General features: G+C 49.3%; 1 protein-coding gene across 1 annotated transcript in view; it reads right to left on the reverse strand.

Moving 5' to 3' along the window:
* Nucleotides 1–583: 583 nt before the first annotated feature.
* LOC146808925 (heat shock cognate 71 kDa protein-like) overlaps nucleotides 584–21290 on the reverse strand; it is a 70554-nt gene continuing 49847 nt past the window's right edge. Inside the window, exon 9 of the mRNA XM_085615727.1 lies at nucleotides 584–2610. Within this exon, the coding sequence (XP_085471853.1) occupies nucleotides 2416–2610 (195 nt within the window). The 3' untranslated portion in view covers nucleotides 584–2415. The remainder of the gene's footprint in view (nucleotides 2611–21290) is intronic.

Raw genomic sequence — 21290 nt, forward strand, 5'->3', positions numbered from 1 at the left:
TGCAAACATCCGGACCCAACACTAGGCGGCGATCTATGCACAGATATGAATTCAGCAGCCCACATGCCTCGAACACTAAGGCCGTTTCCTGCGCATAGTTCTGTGTATGTGCAGAATCCCTGCAACAAAACATGCAAGGGGGCATCATATACATGCCAGGGTAATCACAGCCTGGAGTGGAGTCTAGAAGCACTAACTGGCAGCACTGGAGAGCTGTTGCTTGCAGAGAAAGTATTTCAGATCCACTTGGCACAGACGGATATTCACAAGGTGAGGCATCTGCAGAAAGATGTATCCGTTATAAAAACCCATGTCCCTTTCTGCTTAAGGTGCACAAGTTCCTGTAGTGTTCTATGTAGGAATACGAGTTTCCTGTGTGCATATAGTGCACCCATCAGTTGACTTCTAGGATGGTCTTTGTCTTGTGGCATACATAAGTCGCCTGATCATTCATGCATGAACTATGATAAAGAAAAATATACTGGTTTGTTAGTGCTTGCTTCCTCACCTTAAATGTTGCAGGTCATTTATCAGGATGCAGACGTTCACCACCATACCAAAAAAACACAAGCAAATGCTTAAATTGCTTTCAATTTTTAATTTGATTTTCACAAGCATGTTTTTAACAGTAAGTGACCTGTAAGGTTGTGGTGAAAACAGGTGCCTGCTCACTTAACTCTCCTAACCCTGAATAGGTGTGGCTTTGTTTTCAACCCTACATCATTACAACCAAAAGCCTGCTAGCAGATAGTTATTGGGCAGACACCACACCGTCTCCACAACTACAAATAAGTGCCCATTGCCTACAGTTCGCTTTACTGATCTACCCTATCCCGTCCTCCCTACACCCAAATGTCCATTTACAACTCCTTATTGAGCAGTAATGGAAGACTGATAAACTCCCCAAACACCATACTTATTGATGGGATGCTACAAGATTTTCAGAAAACATCAAGGAACGGATTAAAGTGACCACAGGAAACAAGTCATACATAAAAATGGAGAAATATTCTCAGGCTAGAACATGCAACTGAATTGTGAAATAAGCTTGGTGAAAGCCCAATATGTAACTGACTGATCTAATCCTTTGAAGGATTAAATACAGTATTGCAAGCACTCCTAAACTCTTCAAGTCTACTTAGAACAAAGTAATGCTTATAACTAATTACATGTTTTTTACTCGTACAACCCATTATCAAACAGTAAGCAACATTTAAGAGACTGCCCCGTCTTGTGAGACCCTCAACACATAAAATGCAGTCGTAGCTCTAGCTCCTAAGTTTGATCAATTACCTTTCAAATTGCACCACAATATAAGATGCACCATGGCAACCCCAGCCAATGTAAAACACTTGCCAAGTAAGGTGTTTATCAGACTAGGAAAGGTCACTGACCATACTCAAGAGCAGATAACTGAAGGTACATTTTATAAACTGTGATTTTAAGGATTGTATTATGGTTTCTAAGGTGCACTGTTGACAGGCTCTCAGAAAAGGCTATGCGCAGTAGAAGCAGAACAGGGAAAGGGCACTGCTGCAATGCTTTTCTGTGACTTAATTTGCATCACAACAGATCAAGCTGGCTCTAGTCAGATCAAACAGCCATTTTGCTGCACATATAGTTGGCACCCAGATTAAACCTGAGCAGACAAAAGGTGCTTGACGAGCCATGACTTTGAAGTCAAGTACTTTTGACAATGCTCACAACTGAGGTTTAAACAGAAAAACATTCTCACCGTGTAAAAGAAACAAAATCACTGTCAAGACTAAAAAAAGACTTCTGGTCTGTCGCCCACCCTACTGAGAGTCCACAGCAGCACTGTCATAGCCCATAGGCCTCAGAGAGAAACCTGTCTCCGTGATGCAAAAGACAAAAAATGCCTTTTAGACCTGCATGTGAGTAGCCCTATCTGATAACTGTAGATGCCTATGGTCACAAAGTTCTTTCCAGGTGTTGAAAAACAAGCACAAATGGTACCCTCTGCACATACGAATGACTTGCCATAATCTGTTTGCTTTAGAAAGAATATGCAGAGCTGATACATTATTTTAACACATTTACTTGACAAATAGGATGCTGTCCAGAGACCAAAACGAAATTTCATAAGGAGTTCTTCCCAAGGCCCTCAGCAGTGTAGTATTCAAGCTTCGCGGGACCTCACAGGTATCCTGTCACACAAACCTTCTACCACGAGTTACAAGGCAGCACTGAATACAGGAGGTTTCAGCTGGTATCAGACCACAGACTGACAAACTGGCAGAAGGTTGATGGCAGGTGGATGTGATTGGTAAAGACATCAACAGGATGAATCAGTTATGGAAAGGCCCCATCTTCAGGTAAGGTGCAAGAAAAGAATCACAACGCAAGCTATCTGTGAGCCCAGGGAGGATGGTAGAGGATTTGGCTAGTAGGTTGTTAGTCAACCTCTTCAATGGTGGGTCCAGAGGAACCACCACCTGTGCCTGCGCCAGCTCCTGGGAAACCACCAGGCATCCCTCCTGGCATCCCTCCGGGCATCCCACCAGCACCCTGGTATAACTTGGTGACAATAGGATTACAGACGTTTTGCAGCTCTTTTTGCTGGTGTTCGTACTCCTCCTTCTCAGCCATCTGGGGAAAAGAGAAGACATTATTAGGAACAGATTTGAAGCCTGCAAGTTTCTCTGTTTCAGGTTCTCTAATTCTAGCCATCTCTATTTAATCCACACGCACAGAATATGCGTACAATGATACAGCAACTCAGAGGAATTAAACTCCTTTCAAATGCATCCCTAACTAGTGTGGGGGAAAAGGATAATGTTACTTACCCAGTAAGCATCTGTTCTCGGCATGTAGTGCTGTAGATTCAGCTGCTTTGCAGGTTGTTTTCCTTCGAAAAAGTCTTTCCTAGTTATGAGGTAACTCCTCCTTTTGGTCCAGTGCGCCTACTCATTGACTCCATTGTTAGATTGCTTTCCCACAAGAGGGTGAGAATGGAGCAAGTAAGAGTAGTAGAGAGGCCCATGCGTATAAATGTATAATGAAGAACTGCAACAACTACAGGTAACCGGGAAGTCGGGTGGGCGCATGTGAATCTACAGCTCTACATGCAAAGAACAGATGATTACTGGGCAAGTAAGATTATCAGTTTGTGGCATGTGAGCTGTGGATACACATGCTTACTCTTCAAGAAATAAAGGGGGGAGTAAAGAGGGATAATGGTAGAATCGTCCTCCTCTAGATACTATTTCTCAACAAAGAGATTCTACCGTTATATTGCATTATGCCCTTCAAACCTTGACACACATGCTTTGCATAGACTACAAAGCAGTTAACTCCCAAAGCGGTGGCCAACCTGTAGATGTTGCAGTTGTCTGAAATAGTGTTTAAAGTACTGCTTGGCCTGAATTAAATTGTTGTCGTGCTAACGTATGAGTTACTTACCTTCGGTAACGATGTATCTGGTAGAGACATTGTCTAGCCGCAGATTCCTTAACTTCGAATATCCCCAGGCGCCAGACTGCATCCGGAAATTTTTTTGCAGCAGCACCTCTGCGCGCAGGGGGACGGCGCCACACGACCCCGCCCTGATGTCGTCCACGTACGTGACGTCAGCAAGGTCATATAAGACCCTCCCGGCGCACCGACATCAGTTTTTTTCGGAGAAACTATTCCACAATACAACGCCGAGCCACTAACAACAAATTGTGAAAGTATGGGAACAGTGTGCGAGGGATGAAAAATCCATGACTAAAGGAGGATGGTGCAAGACACCATCGTAAAAGACAGAATGAATTAGCCACTGCCTACATAGAAGTGAAAAAGCTGTGAGAAAGCACCCCGTAAGCTAAGCGAAGACCCTTCCCAAGTGCAACAAGGGAAGAATATCTCAACAGACTGAAATAGACTGCCATTACAATGTAGAACAGACAGAAATAGACTGTCATTACCATGTAGAACTGTGTCGCCTAGCAAGAACGTAGCACAGAGAGAACAGTCAACCGCAGGAAGGTATGAAAAGACTGGCACTGCCCCTATAGTAATGGAGGTCTGAAACAGAGGTCAACAGATCCCCAAAGAAGACGACTGTAGAGGCGACTAGAACCCTGAGCCAATAGAGAAGGCGGGAAGGAGGGAAGGCAGCAGGAGAAGAGAAGAAAATAAAGATGAATCTCCTGGTGAAGGTTAAACCAAAGGCATCATTTTAGAGGTAAGAAACACCTGAGAGGGAGTCAGCTGTATTATGGTAACATAAAACCCCTGAGAGGGAGTCATCTGTATTATGGCAATTCTTAAAGGGACGCAACAATGTGAGCATCCGTGAGAGAAAAACTAATGGCAACTGAAAGAGGCCAGCGGAGAACCCCACTTGGCAAGGTCCTCGCAGAACGAGGAGGCTGGGTAGGCGTTAAGGAATCTGCGGCTAGACAACGTCTCTACCAGAGACATCGTTACCGAAGGTAAGTAACTCGTACATCTGATAAGAGACATCTAGCCGCAGATTCCTTAACTTAGAATAGATACCACAGCCATACCCCAAAGTGGCCGACTGCACTAGGAGCACCCCCTACACCCACCGACCACGCACGCAACCTAGGGGTCATACTCGACTCTACCCTTTCCATGACGAAGCAGGTCAACGCCATCTCATCCTCCTGCTTTAACACCCTCCGCATGCTTTGCAGGATCTTCAAGTGGATCCCCACCGAAACGAGAAGGACTGTCACCCAGGCCCTCGTCAGCAGTAGACTGGACTACGGAAACACACTCTACGCAGGAGCCCCGGCCAAACTCCTGAAACGGCTCCAACGCATCCAGAACGCCTTCGCACGCCTGATCCTCGACATCCCTCGCCGCAGCCACATCACATCCCACCCGAGAGACCTGCACTGGCACCCTGTCAACAAGAGGATAACCTTCAAAATCCTCACCCACGCACACAAGGCACTCCACAACACCGGACCAGCGTACCTTAACAGCCGACTCAGCCTCTACACCCCCACCCGCAAGCTCCGCAGACCGCGCCCTCGCCACCATCCCCCGCATCCGAAGGGAGACCACCGGCGGCAGATCATTCTCCCACCTCGCCGCCAAGACATGGAACACCCTCTCCATCCGCCTGCGGCACTCCGAAGACCTTCTAACCTTCAGGAGACTTCTCAAGACCCGGCTCTTCTAACAGTAGCAGTGCACCCCCCCCCACTCCCTCACGGGTGTGTAGTGAGCTTTACAAATGTTATGATTGATTGATTGAAAGGGGAGGTGGGTCTGCGACAGAACAACCGAAAGCGCCAAGCATCCGATCCGGCAACAGAGTGACGGATAAAGGGGGGAGGCTGTGGCGGAACAGCCAAACAGCAACTGATATCCTAAAAATCCTAGAATGGCGCTACACCATACCGGTATTAAAAAATGACAGGTAGAACGGCATACGCCCCATACCAGAGCAAAGAGAGAGAGGAAGCAGGACCACTTTCCACGTAATGGCGCACGATGAGGACACCGACCCAAGCTCTAAAAGAACCTGAAGAGATGCAACCAGAGCCTAACAGACTAGCCTATAAAAGGAAGGCTGAAGGAGGTAGAAACACGCAGCAGGCAAAACTGCCACAGAGACCTTAACGTGGCCTAGAGAAGAAGCATAAAAGTGCCTGACCGGGCAGTATGAAGCCAAGGTGAGAAACAACCCACAATATGGACTTGCAGGCAGTAGCATATCCGAAGGATGTGGGCAATAACACCAAGGTAACTAATCGTGGAAAGAGCCTCAGAATCCGCGACCAAAAACTCCAGAAAAGACACGTACAGTGTTGAACACCAAAAAGGGAGCATTTGTCAAACTGGGAAATCACCCCAGGAAGCGGAAGCAAGGAAGAACCTATGGGCAGCTTGCAACAACTCCGAAAAGCTCCCTCACACATGGAAATATTGGTGGCGACGCAGGAAAGGGAATACCAAGGCAACCGGCACGCATACATAAGGAATATGCTACTTACCAGTATGCATCTGTTCTTGGCATGTAGAGCTGCAGAGTTGTACACTTAGCATAGGTCGCCATCTGGTGTTGGGCCCGGATGTTTGCAGTTTGTTTTTCTTCTTGGACCGTCTTTGGAAGTCACGAGTTTGGTGACTCCTCCTTCGGTCCGTACTGCGCATGGGCTTCGGCTCCATCCTCAGATTGTTTTTCGCCAACAGGGAAATGATGGAGCGTAGTAATAACAGTGAGAAACCCATGTGTGTTGTATCTAAATAAGATGGACTGGAACGGATACAGGTAGCCGGGGAGGCGGGTGGGCGTGTACAACTCTGCAGCTCTACATGCCAAGAACAGATGCATACTGGTAAGTAGCATATTCCGTTCGAGGCATATGAGCTGCAGATTGTACACTTAGCATAGATTATATAGCAGTACCCAACCTTAGCGGCGACCACCGGTATCCGTTGCAGCTGTTTGAAAGAGTGTTTTTAGTACAGCCTGGCCCACCCTAGCTTGCTGCTGGGAGTGCACATCTACACAGTAGTGTTTTGTGAATGTGTGCGGTGTAGACCATGTGGCTGCCTTGCATATGTCATCTAAGGGTATATTCCCTAGAAAAGCCATAGAAGCCCCTAACTTTCTTGTAGAGTGGGCTCTAGGGGGAACAGATAATGTTCTCTTTGCCTTCTGATAGCAAATTTGTATGCATTTTACAATCCACCTAGCTATCCCTGATTTTGAGATGGGGTTGCCTTTATGTGGTGGAGAAAAGGAAACGAACAACTGTTTGGTCTTCCTGAAGGGTTGCGTTCTTTGTATGTAATATAGCAACGCTCTTTTCACATCTAGTGTGTGTAAGGCCCTTTCCGCAACAGATTGGGGTTGCGAAAAGAAGACAGGTAATTCCACTGATTGATTGAGGTGGAAGGGGGTAATGACTTTGGGCAGGAACTTCGGATTAGTTCGAAGTATGACCTTGCTGTGATGCATTTGTATGTAAGGTTCCTGTATGGTGAACGCTTGTATTTCACCAACCCTTGTAAGGGAAGTGATAGCTACAAGGAAAGCTGTTTTCCAGGTGAGAAATTGTAGCTCACATTTGTGCATTGGTTCGAAGGGCGGACCCATTAGTCGTGTAAGGACCAAATTTAGATTCCATACAGGGGAGGGTGGTGCCCTGGGAGGAATTACTCGTTTAAGGCCTTCCATGAAGGCTTTAATAGCGGGCACTCTGAAGAGTGACAAATGCTGTCTGTTTTGTAGATAGGCAGCGATCGCTGCTAGGTGTAGGCGTATGGATGAATACGCCAGGTTACACCTGTGAAGATGGAGCAGATAGCATATGATGTGTTGTATGGATGCATCTAGAGGGTTGATTGTATTGTTACGGCAGTACATTACAAATCTTTTCCACTTTGCGGCATAGCATGCTCTAGTGGTAGGACGTCTGGCTTCCATGATGATGTTCATGCAATCAGGGGGAAGGTTAAGGTACCCGAATTCTAAGATTTCAGGAGCCAGATCGCCAGGTTGAGCTGAGCTGGGTCCGGGTGCCTGATTTCTCCATGGTTCTGGGTTAGGAGGCATGGGGAAAGGTGCAGTTTTTGATGTGGTACCACTGATAGTTGTAGTAGCGTGGTGTACCACGGCTGTCTGGCCCACGTCGGAGCTACCAGAATGAGTGTGAGGGAGTGCTGTTGTAGTTTCCTGACCACTAATGGAATTAGTGGGAGAGGTGGAAAGGCGTATGCAAATCTGCCTGACCAGTTCATCCATATCGCATTGCCCTTGGACAATGGGTGTGGGTATCTGGCGGCGAAGCTTGGGCATTTTTTGTTTTCGTGGGTGGCGAAGAGGTCTATTTGAGGATGCCCCCACTGTTGGAAGAATGGGTGAAGAACTTGTGGATGCAGTTCCCATTCGTGTAGTTGTTGAGTCTGTCTGCTGAGCAGATCTGCTATGGTGTTTTGTACGCCTGGAACATGTTGTGCCAGGAGAAAAATGTTTTGGGGAATTGCCCATCTCCATATGCTCTGGGCTAAGCGGGAGAGCTGGGGAGAGTGTGTCCCCCCCTGTTTCTGTATATAATACATCGCAGTCATGTTGTCTGTGCGAATGAGGACTGCTTTGCCTGAAATCTGCTTTTGGAAAGATTTTAGGGCTAGAAAGATCGCCAAAAGCTCCAGATGGTTGATGTGGAGCGTTTTTTGCTGTGGCGTCCATAGACCTTGCATTGTGAGGTGTAAGAGGTGCGCTCCCCAGCCGGAGAGCGATGCGTCCGCTGTTAGAGTTACTTGGGGAACCGGGTCCAGGAACGGCCGTCCCTTGGAAAGGTTTGTGGTGTTCCACCACTGCAGAGAGTGATGTGTGCGGCCGTCCACCAACACCAGATCCGTCAGCTGACCCTGGGCCTGGTTCCACTGTTGTGCTAGGCACTCCTGAAGTGGACGCATGTGGAGTCTTGCATGGGGCACTATGAAGATGCAAGACGCCATCATTCCTATGAGCTTCATAAACACTCTTGCTGGTAGAGAGTGTTGAGGAAGGAATATTTTGCGTAAGGCTAGAATGCTTGTGATTCTGGCTGAGTTTGGATAGGCAATACCTTTTGAGGTGTCTATGGTGGCCCCGAGATATTGCTTTGTGTGAGATGGTATGAGGTGGGACTTTTGGTAGTTCACCGTGAAGCCTAGCTGATGAAGCAGTTGGATGGTGCTGTTTGTATGTTGCACGCATTGGTGGTAGGACGCGGCTTTTATGAGCCAGTCGTCTAAGTAAGGGAAGACGTGAACATGTTGACGTCTGAGGTGTGCTGCTACTACTGCTAGGCATTTGGTAAACACCCGTGGTGCAGTGGTGACCCCGAAGGGGAGAACCTTGAATTGGTAGTGTTGCCCGTCCACCACGAACCTGAGGTATTTTCTGTGAGAGGGGTGTATTGGAATGTGAAAGTACGCGTCTTTCAGATCCAGTGTTGTGAGAAAGTCTCCCTGGCAGAGGAGTGGGAGGACTTGTTGTAAGGTGACCATGTGAAAGTGGTCTGAATGTATGTAGGCATTTAGAGGCCGGAGATCCAGAATGGGTCTGAGGGTCTCGTCTTTCTTTGGGATTAAGAAATATAGGGAGTAGACCCCTAGATTTCGTTGATTGTCGGGTACCTGCTCTATAGCGTGTTTCTGGAGGAGCGAGAGTACCTCTTGTTTGAGCAGTGTGGAATGCTCTTGGGACATTGGACGGTGCCTTGGTGGGATATTGGGTGGGGTAGATGTTAGCTCGAGGCAGTACCCTGACCGAATGATTTGGGTCACCCATTTGTCCGATGTTATGGACTCCCATACGTGGATAAAATCTTGTAGTCTGCCCCCGACCGGAGTGGAATGGTCTGGGGGGAGCGAAGGGGAGTCATTGTGCGGGTGGGGTGGCAGAACGGGTATTGTTGGTTTTGCCCCTGCCCTTATTGTTGTTGCCTCTGTAACCACCTCTTTGGTTGCCCTTTGAAAAGGTATTTTGAGGAGGGGATTTGTAGGAGGTAGAGGCATTATCGGTGGAGGAGCCTCTACCTGTGCCACGAAAGGACGAGCGTCGAAAGGAACGCTTAGAGGCTTGGGTCTGGAGCGCTCCCATAGACTTTGCTGTGTCTGTATCTTTCTTCATTTTTTCGAGCGCTTCGTCTACCTTTGGGCCAAAGAGTGTTTGCTGGTCAAAGGTGTGATTAAGTATTGATGTCTGGACCTCAGGCTTGAACCCTGATATCCTGAGCCAGGCATGGCGGCGAAGCAGGACACTGGTGTTTATGGCTCTAGAAGCAGTGTCTGCTGCATCGAGGGCACACTTAATGGAGGTATTTGTGATTAGTTTGCCCTCCTGTATCAGGTCATGAGCTTGGCGTTTGTATTTCTCTGGAAGGTGCTGCATAAGAGCCTCTAATTCATCATAGTGTGCTCTATCATATCGCGCAAGCAGTGCTTGTGTATTTGCAATGCGCCACATGTTTGCAGCCTGGTAGGCGGTGCGTTTACCAGACGCGTCCAGAAGTTTAGATTCCTTGTCTGGTGGTGGGGCATCTCCTGAGGATTGGGAGTTAGCCCGCTTTCTAGCTGTGGAGACAACTAGGGAATCTAGAGGAGCAGGGCCCTTGATGTATGCAGGGTCTGTGGGTGCCGCCTTGTACTTCTTCTCTATTCTAGGGTTTAGTACTCTGGCTCTGACAGGGTCTTTGAATACCTCTGTAGCGTGCTTGGTGACACCCTTAAGCATGGGTAAAATAGCAGTGGAACGATCTTGTAGATCAAATGTATCCAGTAGGAAGTCTTCTTCCACTGGTTCAGTGTGCATGTCCACCCCATGGTAGTGTGCTGCTCTCTGCACTAAATGGTGAAACCCTAAAGAGTCCTCTGGAGGAGACGGCCTTGATGGGTATAGGTCGTCTTGAGGTACATTGGGTACATCAGGGTTATTATAATCCTCCCATGGATCTGGGGTCCCTGGTGGAGTGGGATCCATTGGGGCGTCCCCTGGGTCATTGTCCGGGTCCCCGTCATCCGGATCTGGGGATGGGGCCGGATCGTAGTGAGGTAAAGGTGGCGGAGACCTGTGAGGTGGAGGGGGTGGTGGTGGGAGGGGGGGTGGCAGTGGGGAGGGTACTCTAAGGGGAGAAGTAGCTGAGTCCCTCTTTTTGGGTGGAGGAGGAGGAGCCGGAGCCTCAAGGCGACGCTTCTTAGTAATCACAGTCAAAAGGCCAGTCTTTGGATCTCTGGACAAAGTCTTTTGTAAAGGGTCTGGTGTAAACCGAGCCAATGGCGCCGAGTCGTCTGTCGGCACCGGCGATTTCGGAACCGGAGGTTTCGATGTTCTGTGTACGCCTTGCTTTTTGGAGGTCTCCGTGTGTTTCGGCGTCGAATGCTGTTTCGGCGCCGGAGCGTCGGTGCCGACCGATTTCTGTTTGTGTTTGGTCGGCGCCGAGTGTCCAGGCTTCGGCACCGGTGGTTTCGGAGTCGAGCTGGATTTTGCAGGCTTCGGTGCCGAGTGGTGTTTATCGGCACCGGGCGTCGGCTGGCTCGATCCCGAGCTGCCGTGAGACTTTGAGTGCTTCGACACCGGGCCCGAAGGTGGGGTGATCGAGGCTTTGGTTTTGGTTTTGCCCAGGCCGGCAGGCGAGGGAGTAACCGGAGTCTCTTTGGTTTTTGGTGCGGGGCTGGGAGGGGGCATTGTACTCACGGCCCGCTGTCCTGGTGTTACGTCCTCCAGGTCGGAGTCGTCGGCCTCGGAAGCGCTGACGATGTCTTCTCCCAGTTCGGTGTGTGTCTGCCCCGAAGCTTCGGCGTCGTCTCCGAAGATGTCCGGTGGAACTGTCGAGGATGAGTGCGCCATGGTGCGTCGAGCCCTTCGATCTCGGATCGTTTTCTTCGATCGAAAAGACTTGCAGGCGGGGCAGTCTCGAGCCTCGTGTTCCGGAGAGAGGCAAAGGTTACACACCTGATGGAGGTCGGTGTGGGGAAATTTAGACCCACATTCTGGGCACTTTTTAAACGGAGTCCTTTCCATCGGCCGGGACCGGAGTCGCGGAGGGCCCGAAGGCCGGTGTCGATGTACGGGATGGAAAAAGTGCCGCTTCGAGAGATGAAGATGATGAAGGAACTCGAAGAATCGAGGATTTTCCGTCGAGGCTGGAACCGTAGAAGTTCGAAGCCGGAGCACGAAGTATCACATCCGAGCCCGATGGCGGAAAAAAACAATCTGAGGATGGAGCCGAAGCCCATGCGCAGTACGGACCGAAGGAGGAGTCACCAAACTCGTGACTTCCAAAGACGGTCCAAGAAGAAAAACAAACTGCAAACATCCGGGCCCAACACCAGATGGCGACCTATGCTAAGTGTACAATCTGCAGCTCATATGCCTCGAACATGTATTAACATATAATTATATAGAGACAGGACAAGCCAGGAGCATGAACAGGTCCCTACCGGAGCACACCTAGTATAGTAAGGGTGCACACCTAGTACAGTAAGAGGAGATCAAGCAGCCTCCCAAGGAGGTGGAACAGGCAAAAGGCAGGATGACCATGACATAAGAAGATGGCACCAGGGAAACACAGAGCCCGTACAACGGACCACCAAGCGACGCATGGAGCCAATAGGATTTCCAGGCCCAGGTGAGATAAGCAAAGCTATATAATAGCATACAAGTACCCCACATGGAGTATGCATACCCCAGACAACGGGGAACACCTCTTAGGGCAATAAGCCAGGCTAAAAGAGCGCAGTAACAAACTGAACCCTTGAACGTGAGTTCCGAGCCGTATGACATTACCGGGCTGAGCCACCGGCTCAATACCACAATCAGAGGACCAGACACAGCAATCTGCGGAACACGGCCACAGCAGGCCAACAGGCCTCAAAGCAAAACGCATCCAAGAGATGCTAATAAAAGGGTAATCACCCTGGACCACAGAAAAAGACGTAAGGCTCACCGCCCATGTGAAACACAGAGCGCATCTAAATGATGGGAAATTAAAAAGTACCACCACGGAAGAGAGGCCTAGGAAGACCTAAGTGGGAGGACGAAAGCCCGCAAGGAGCTGGTGAACCGCCGACTCGGCAAGAGCATCAAACAGCAAAACCCCATCAAAGGGTAAGTCAACCTGTCGCTCCCGGATATTTTCAGGAAAGACACTATCACGCAACCAAGCTTGACGCCTTAAGGCAACAGAGCCCGCCATAGCATGGCCCAAAGAATCCGCAGTATCTCAGGCTGAGCGGATTGTGTATTTGGCCATCCCGGAGGAGGCGGAGATCAACCCGAGCACCTTCAGAGGTGGCTGAAAGCAAAGACTCTGCAGAATCCCACAGGGCAGGGGTAGCCCGCACCAAAACACACATTCTATTTAAGGACCGTAGGGCCGCACTAGTGGAAGCAAGGAAGCAAAGACGTTCCTGTCCCATGACTCTAGCCATCTGGACTCCCGAGAGGGAGGAAGCGTTAAGAGGGGGCAGGGAGGAAAAAGCAGTCTACAACACAAACCCTTGCACATCAGGGTGCACAAAAAGACAAACAGGATCATGCAGAGCTGGATGGTGGTGGTGCAGAACTGAAAGAACCACCCGGTCACCTGAAGCAGGCCGGACCCAGGTACCTAAAAGGGTATCATAAAGGGAAGCCTCAAAGGGCAGACGCGGCTCCACATTCCCGGACCCCCGATGAAGGACCTCAAGCAAGGGGTCCACAGACAAGGGGGCAGAAGGGGATTGCAGGTTTAAAATGTGGGTGGCCAATGAGACCACCCTCAAAAAAGCCGCACCGGCCTCGGTAGTCCTCCGCAGAGGGGACAACTCGTCAGTGGGAGAGGGTTGTAAGCTGACCCTCCCCAAGACAATATGTGCGACCAATGTTCCACGAAAGGGAGTCCCATTGAAGAATGAGGATCCTGAAATGGCTCCTGGGGAGGCGAAGAGCCTGCCGGATCTGGGAGCTCCTGAGGAAGCTCTACAAATTGCAAGGGGGGCACTGGCAACAGTACGTCTGGTGACACTGCGAGAGAGGACGGTGCCGAACTCTCTCCAGAGGCCTCTGGAGAAAAGTCCATAATTCTGCGCCGACACGGCGCCGAAGCAACGCGCATCGGCGCCAACCCTGCGTCTTCAGTCGCCGACTCTGCTGCATCTAGCGTCGACTTGGTGCCGTCCAGCACCGAGACTATGACAAGCTCCCCTTCCAAGGAAAGAGCAGGCACAGGAGCCGGCGAGGCAAGCTTTCGGCGCCGCCTCCACCTTATCCATGACAGGCTCCGACTCCGGAGAAGGAGCGGAGGCGGAGCCGAGGAGGCAAGCCTCCGGTGCCAGTACGGCGGGACCCCGGCTCCGGGCAGGCGACTGCCTGCCCAGGAGCCCAGGGTATGCTCAAAGCAGAGCTATGAGCACCAGCAACCACCTGTGGCGCCACAGGGAGCCCAGTGGGGCTATGCGACGCGGAGGAGGCTCCGTGGGCCATAGAGGGGGACGCAGGTGGGCCGCGCCCTAACGACTCCACGTGGACCATAGAGGGGGACCCAACCGGGACGCGCCCTAACAGCACCACGTCTCCGACGTCCCTGTGGGGCAGAGGCTCAATTGGCGCCGGGGACAAACCTGCCGGCGAGTCCGGAGATCCCACAAAAACTGGAGACCCAGAGGAAACCCCAGGAATGGGAGAGGGCCCAAGAGAGGACTGCAGAGCTACGGCATATGCCTCCATTTGTGCACGAGTCGCCCCCACACGCGGAAAGGGCAGATAGGGCGACTGTCGGGAGCGCACGTCCAAAATGTTCCGGGAACCAGTGCCCCTGACAACAGAAGGGGAGGTCGAAAACCTCAGCGACAAGCAGCTCAACTTACCAAGTGGCGAACGGCAGCCCAACAACGGCGGGACCAGACAGTAGAGAGACCTGCCGTTGAAGAAGAAGCCGGGGGCGAGACGACTCCGACCTGGACAGCTGCCCTGAGAGAAGCTTCATACGGCACTCGCGCCGAGACTTCAGCTTCAGGTTTTGGCACGCTTCGCAGTCCGTGGAGTCATGGTGCTCGCCAAGACACCACATACAAATAAGATGTGGGTCCATCACGGACATCTGTTGCGAACAGGTATTTTAAGTTTTAAAGCCCGAAGGCATCGCACCTGTTCCAGACGCGAAGCGTCGACGAGGCCTGAAAACAGGCCAGAGGAACTACTCACTCCGGATCCGCATTGCATGCAGAAAAGAAGGAAACTGATGTTCGCGCCCCGGGAGGGACTTATATGATCTCGCTGATGTCACGTACGTGGACAACGTCAGGGCGGGGTCGTGTGGCGCCGTCCTTCAGCGCGCAGAGGTGCTGCTGCAAAACAAATTCCGGATCCAGTCTGACGCCTGGGGATATTCCAAGTTAAGGAATCTGCGGCTAGATGTCTATCAGATACATCTACACAATAGTGTTTGGTAAATGTGTGGACCATGTAGCTGCCCAACATACGTCAGCTAGAGGAATGTTACCTAAAAAGGCCACGGAAGCCCCCATTTGCGAGTAGAATGTGCTCTAGGAGGTATGGATGAAGTTCTTTTAGCTTTAGCGTAGTAGCATGTTTAAATACATTTATTAATCCATCTTGCAATGACAGATTTGGAGATGGGATTGCCTTTGAGAGGCGGAACCAATGCAACAAACTGTTTTGTGAAAATCTTTTGTTCCATCTATGTAGTACCATAAAGCGCTTTCAAGAAATCACTTTGGAAAGGAATTTAGGGGTACTGCGAAGAACTACCCTGTCTTTGTGTAGCTGAAAGAAGGGTTCTATGGTTAATGCCTGTAGCTCACTTATGCAATGGTTCAAAAGGAGTTCCATGAGCCTTGTGAGAACAATGTTGAGATTCCAAACTGGGTCAGGAGAAATCCTTAGTGGTATTACTCTCTTCAACCCCTCCATGAAAGCTTTGATTACTGGAACTCTGAATAGTGACAGATGTTGCCTGTTCTGCAAATACGCAGCTACTGCTGCAAGGTGCAAACAGATACATGTATAAGCTAGTGCAGATTGCTGTAAGTGTAACAGGTGGTATCAGATTTTTTGTATTGAAGCATCTAAAAGATTGATTTTGTTGTTATTGCAGTACACAACAAATCTTTTCCTCTTTGCTGCATAGCAAGCTCTGGTGGTAGGTCTTCTTGGTTCTTTTAGAATACTCAGAGTCTGGTGGTAAATTTAAATAATCGAACTGATTTTAGGAGCCAGATTGCTAAGTTCAGTTCTTTGGGATTTGAATGTCTGGTTTTTCCATGGTTCTGTGTGAGGAGACTGGAGGTGAGGTGTAGCTTTTGATGTGAAACTAGTAGCAGATCCAACAGGGTGATGCACCATGGCTGACGGGCCCATGTGAGAGCTACTAGAATTAGTGTGAAGGATGTTTGCCTGAGCTTCCGAACCAGACACGGAATGAGCGGGAGAGACGGAAAAGCATAGGCAAATATCCCTGACCAGTTCATCCATAGGGCATTGCCCTTCGAGAGTGGAGTCAAAGCTTGAGCATTTAGCGTTTTCTGCTGTGGCGAACAAGTCTATTTGTGGGAATCCCCATTGTTGAAAGTAGGGAAGGATAACTTGGGGATGAAGTACCCACTCGTGAATTTGCGGTCTCCTTCTGCTGAGAAGGTCGGCAAATTGACTGTTAAACTCCAGAGAGGTGTTCTGCCAGAAGATAAATCCTGTGATGGATTCTTTAATTCCAAAAGGCTTGAGCGGGTTTTGACAACTGGAGAGTGCGCACCCCCCCCCCCCAGGCTTGAGCGGGTTTTGACAACTGGAGAGTGCGCACCCCCCCGCTTTTGCACAGAATACCTTACTGTCATGTCTGTTCAGACAAGAACAGTTTTGCTTATGAGGTGAGTTGGAAAGGCTTTGAGCGCTAGAATAAACTGCTAGAAGCTCTAGATAGTTGATGTGGAACATCTGGTGTTGGGCCCAGATGTTTGCACTTTGTTATCGTCTTGGACTGAGAGGCCAGAGGAACAGATAAAGTATGTTTTGCTTTGTGGTAGCTAATTTGTAAGCATTTAACGATCCATCTAGCTATCCCAGACTTTGATATGGGGTTGCCTTTGTGTGGTGGTGAGAAAGACACAAAAAGTTGTTTGGTTTTACGAAAGGGTTGTGTTCTCTCGATGTAATAAAGCAATGCTCTTAACATCTAAAGTGTGAAGAGCTCTTTCTGCTACTGTCTGTGGTTGCGAGACAAATACAGGCAACTCCACAGACTGAGGTGGAAGGGAGAAATGACTTTTGGAAGGAATTTAGGATTAGTCTGTAGAACAACCTTATGATGGATTTGCAAGAAAGGTTCCTGGATAGTTAGTGCTTGTAGTTCACTAACTCTCCTAAGAGAAGTAATGGCCACTATTTAGAATTGTAGCGCACATTTATTTAGAGGTTCAAAAGGAGGTCTTGTGAGAACGATTTTTAAATTCTATACAGGTGAGGGTGGAACTCTGGGAGGAATTATCCTTTTAAGGCCTTACATAAAGGCTTTGATGGCAGGTACCCTGAAAAGTGATGTGTTGTCTATTTTGTAGGTATGCTGCTATGGCAGCAAGGTGCAGTCTAATAGACGAATAGGCTAAATTGCACCTTTGGAGGTGTAGTAGGTACCCTATGATGTGTTGGATAGACACGTCTAGGGGATTGATGGTGTTATGACAATATATCACAAATTGCTTCCACTTGGCTGCATAGCAGGCTCTAGTGGTGGGACGTCTAGCTTCTCTAATGACGTTCATACAGTCAGGGGAAAGATTAAGGTAACCAAACTAAGACTTCAGGAGCCATATCGCAAGTTTGAGCTGAGCTGGGTCCGGGTGTCTGATCTCTCCACGGTTCTGGGTTAAGAGGGGTGGTGAGAGGTGTAATTTTTGGTGCGGAGCTATGGACAGTTCCAGTAATGTGGTGTACCATGGTTGTCTGGCCCAAGTTGGAGCAACTAGAATGAGAGTCAGCGAGTGTTGCTGTAGTTTGCGCAGCACCAGTGGAATGAGTGGGAGAGGCGGAAAAGCGTATGCAAATCTGCCTGACCAATTCATCCATATCGCATTGCCTTTGGACAATGGGTGTGGATATCTGGCGGCGAAGCTTGGGCATTTGGCATTTTCGTGAGTGGTGAAGAGGTCTATCTGTGGTTGCCACCATATTTGAAAGAATGGCTGAAGAACTTGCGGATGAAGTTCCCACTCGTGGATCTGTTGTGTGACGACTTAACAGATCGGCTATGGTGTTTTGGACTCCGGGACAAGCTAGGCTAGGAGAAAAATATTCTGAGGTATAGCCCATCTCCATATGCTCTGTGCTAGCTGAGAGAGCTGCAGAGAGTGTGTCCCGCCTCGTTTCTTTATGTAGTACATGGCTGTCATGTTATCTGTGCGGACTAAGACAGCTTTGCCTGATATTTGCTTTTGGAATGCTTTTAAGGCTAGGAATATGGCTAGTAACTCCAGGTGGTTGATGTGGAGTAACTTTTGTTGAGGTGTCCACCTGCCCTGCATGGTGTGATGTAATAGGTGCGCTCCCCAGCCGGAAAGCGATGCGTCCGCTGTCATGACAATTTGAGGAACTGGCTCTAGGAACGGTCACCCTTTGGAAAGGTTCTTGGTGTTCCGCCATTGCAGAGCGATGAGTGCGACCGTCTACCAACACCAGATCTGTTAGCTGACCATGAGCCTGGTTCCATTGGCGTGCTAAGCACTCCTGTAGCGGACGCATCGGGAGTCTTGCGTGCGGCACTATAAATATGCAAGAGGCAATCATCCCTACGAGTTGCATGAACACTCGAGCTGGAAGGGAATGTTGAGGTTGAAATTTGGGGAGGAGAGCCTGCATGCTTGCTATCCTGGCTGGGATGGGATAGGCTAGCGCTCTTTAGGTGTCTGTTGTGGCACAGAGGTATTGTTGTTTGTGGGACGGTGTCAGATGAGACATGGCGTGGTTTACTATGAACCCCAGGCCGTGGAGTAATTGGATAGTCGCGTGAGTGTGATGTGCACACTGGTTGTATGAGCTGGCTTTTAAGAGCCAGTCGTCGAGATATGGGAAGGAGTGAATGGGTTGTCTTCTTAAGTGGGCTGCTACTACCGCTAGGCACTTGGTGAATACCCTTGGTGCTGTTGTGACTCCGAACGAGAGTACTTTGAATTGATAGTGCTGCCCGTTCACTACAAACCTGAGATACTTCCTGTGAGCTGCGTGAATGGGAATGTGGAAGTAGACATCCTTGAGATCTAGGGTAGCAAGAAAGTCGCCTTGTGAAAGAAGGGGAAGGACCTGATGAAGTGTGACCATGTGGAAATGGTCTGAGTGTATGTATAGGCTTAGGGGTCTGAGGTCTAAAATAGGTCTCAGAGAGCCGTCCTTCTTTGGTATGAGAAAATACAGAGAGTAAACTCCTGTGTTTTGTTGGTGCAGGGGAACCAGTTCTATTGCATTGTTTTGTAGGAGGGAGATTACCTTCTGCTTTAGCAGTGATAGATGTTCTTGTGACATTGGATGCTGTTTGGGTGGTATGTTTGGGGGAGTAGAGGTAAGTTCGAGACAGTAACCCGATTGAACTATTTGTCCCACCCACCGGTCTGTGGTGATGTTGGTCCAGACAGGAAGGAACTGTTGTAGTCTTCCCCCGACAAGAGTGGAATGGTCCGGGGGAAGCGGAAGGAAGTCATTGGGTAGGGGTGGAGGCAGAGCGGCTGTTGTTAGTCTTGCCTCTGCCCTTGTTATTGTTGCTTCTGTAACCTACTCTCTGGTAACCTCTGGTGAAGGTGGACTGGGTGGGAGCCTTGTAAGAGGTGGAGGGGTTGTCTGATGAGTAGCCTCTGGAGTTGCCTTTGTAGGAGGAGCGGCGAAAAGAACGTCTGGGAGCTTGCGATTGCAAGGCTCCCATTGACTTTGCTGTGTCCTTTTTCATTTTCTCCAGTGATGAGTCTACATTAGGGCCAAAGAGGTGATCTTGGTCGAATGGTTGTTTCAGGATCGAACTTTGTACCTCAGGCTTAAAGCCTGAAATGCATAGCCAAGTGTGCCTATGCAAAAGGACACTTGTATTTTCAGCTCTGGAGGCGGTATCTGCCACATCTAGAGTGCAACGGATGGAGGTATTGGTGATTAGTTTACCCTCCTGTATGAGGTCGTTGCCTTTGTTTCTTTATTTGTCCAGGAGGTGTTGCAATAGGGACTCTAAACCGTCATAATCTGCCCTATCGTATCTGGCTAGCAGGGCCTGAGTGTTGGTGATGCGCCATATGTTAGCCGCTTGTGAAGCAGTTCTCTTGCCGGAGGCGTAACAAGAGTTTGGACTCTTTGTCGGGTGGGGCTGAGTCACCTGATGTCTGAGAGTTAGCCCTCTTCCTGGCATTGGATACCACCATGGAGTCTAATGGAACAGGGCCCTTAATGTAAGTAGGGTCTGTAGGGCAGCTTTGTATTTTTTTTCTATGCGAGGGTTGTATGCATATCTGTTCTTGGCATGTAGGGCTGCTGACATTCAGATCTGTGCATAGATCGCCGCCTAGTGTTGGGTCCGGATGTTTGCACGTTGTTGTCCTGGAAGAGTCTTCGAAGTATCCTGAGATAGGTGACTCCTCCCCTGGACCACAGTGCGCATGGGCATCCTCTCCATCCTCAGATTGTTTTTCGCCATTGTGGCAGTGATGGAGTAGATACAGAAAGTGATGACCATGCTATACAGGAATTCTGAGAGCTGCAGCTGCTACAGGCGCCGGGGAGGAGGGTGGGCGATATGAATGTCAGCAGCCCTACATGCCAAGAACAGATGCATACTGGTAAGTAGCATATTCAGTTCGAGGCATGTGGGCTGCTGAATTCATATCTGTGCATAGAATATATAGCAGTACCTCCCATTAGCGGCGGCTACCAGTGCCAGCTGCAGCGGTCTGAAAAAGAGTTTTGAGAACAGCCTGTCCTACAGCTGCCTGCTGTTTTGATTGCACATCTACACAATAGTGTTTTGTAAATGTATGTGTAGTGGACCAGGTGGCTGCTCTTACATATATCATGCAAAGGAATGTTTCCCAGGAAAGCCATGGAGGCCCCTAACTTACGTGTTGAGTGGGCTCGTGGGGGAATCGTTAATGTGCGTTTAGCTTTTTGATAGCAAATTTGAATACACTTAACGATCCATCTGGCTATACCTGCTTTGGAGATGGTGTTACCTTTGTGGTGTGGGGCAAAGGCAACGAAAAGTTGTTTTGTTTTCCTAAAGACTTTAGTCCTGTCTATATAGTACATGAGGGCTCTCTTTACATCCAGTGTATGGAGTGCTCTTTCTGCGACAGTTTGTGGGTTTTGAAAGAAAACAGGCAGTTCAATGGTTTGATTCATGTGGAACTGCGATATCACCTTGGGCATGAATTTGGGGTTGGTACGTAGTACGACCCTGTTGGCGTGAACCTGTATGAATGGCTCTTGAACGGTTAGTGCCTGGAGTTCACTAACTCTCCTCAAAGAAGTGATTGCTACTAGGAAAGCTACTTTCCAGGTGAGGAATTGAATCTCGCATGAGTGTAGAGGTTCAAAGGGTGGACCCATCAGGCGTGTGAGGACCAAGTTGAGGTTCCACATTGGAGCTGGTGGGTGGCTTGGAGGAATTACTCGTTTGAGTCCTTCCAAGAATGCTTTGATGGCAGGCACTCTGAATAAAGAGAGGTGCTGCCTGTTCTGGAGATAGGCTGATATTGCGGTCAAATGGACACGTATTGAGGTGTACGCCAGATTGCATCGGTATAGGTGTAAGAGGTAACAAATTATGTTTTGGATGGATGCGTCTAGCGGG

Source organism: Triturus cristatus, chromosome 7, assembly GCF_964204655.1.
Source record: "Triturus cristatus chromosome 7, aTriCri1.1, whole genome shotgun sequence".
Classification (NCBI taxonomy): Eukaryota; Metazoa; Chordata; class Amphibia; order Caudata; family Salamandridae; genus Triturus; species Triturus cristatus.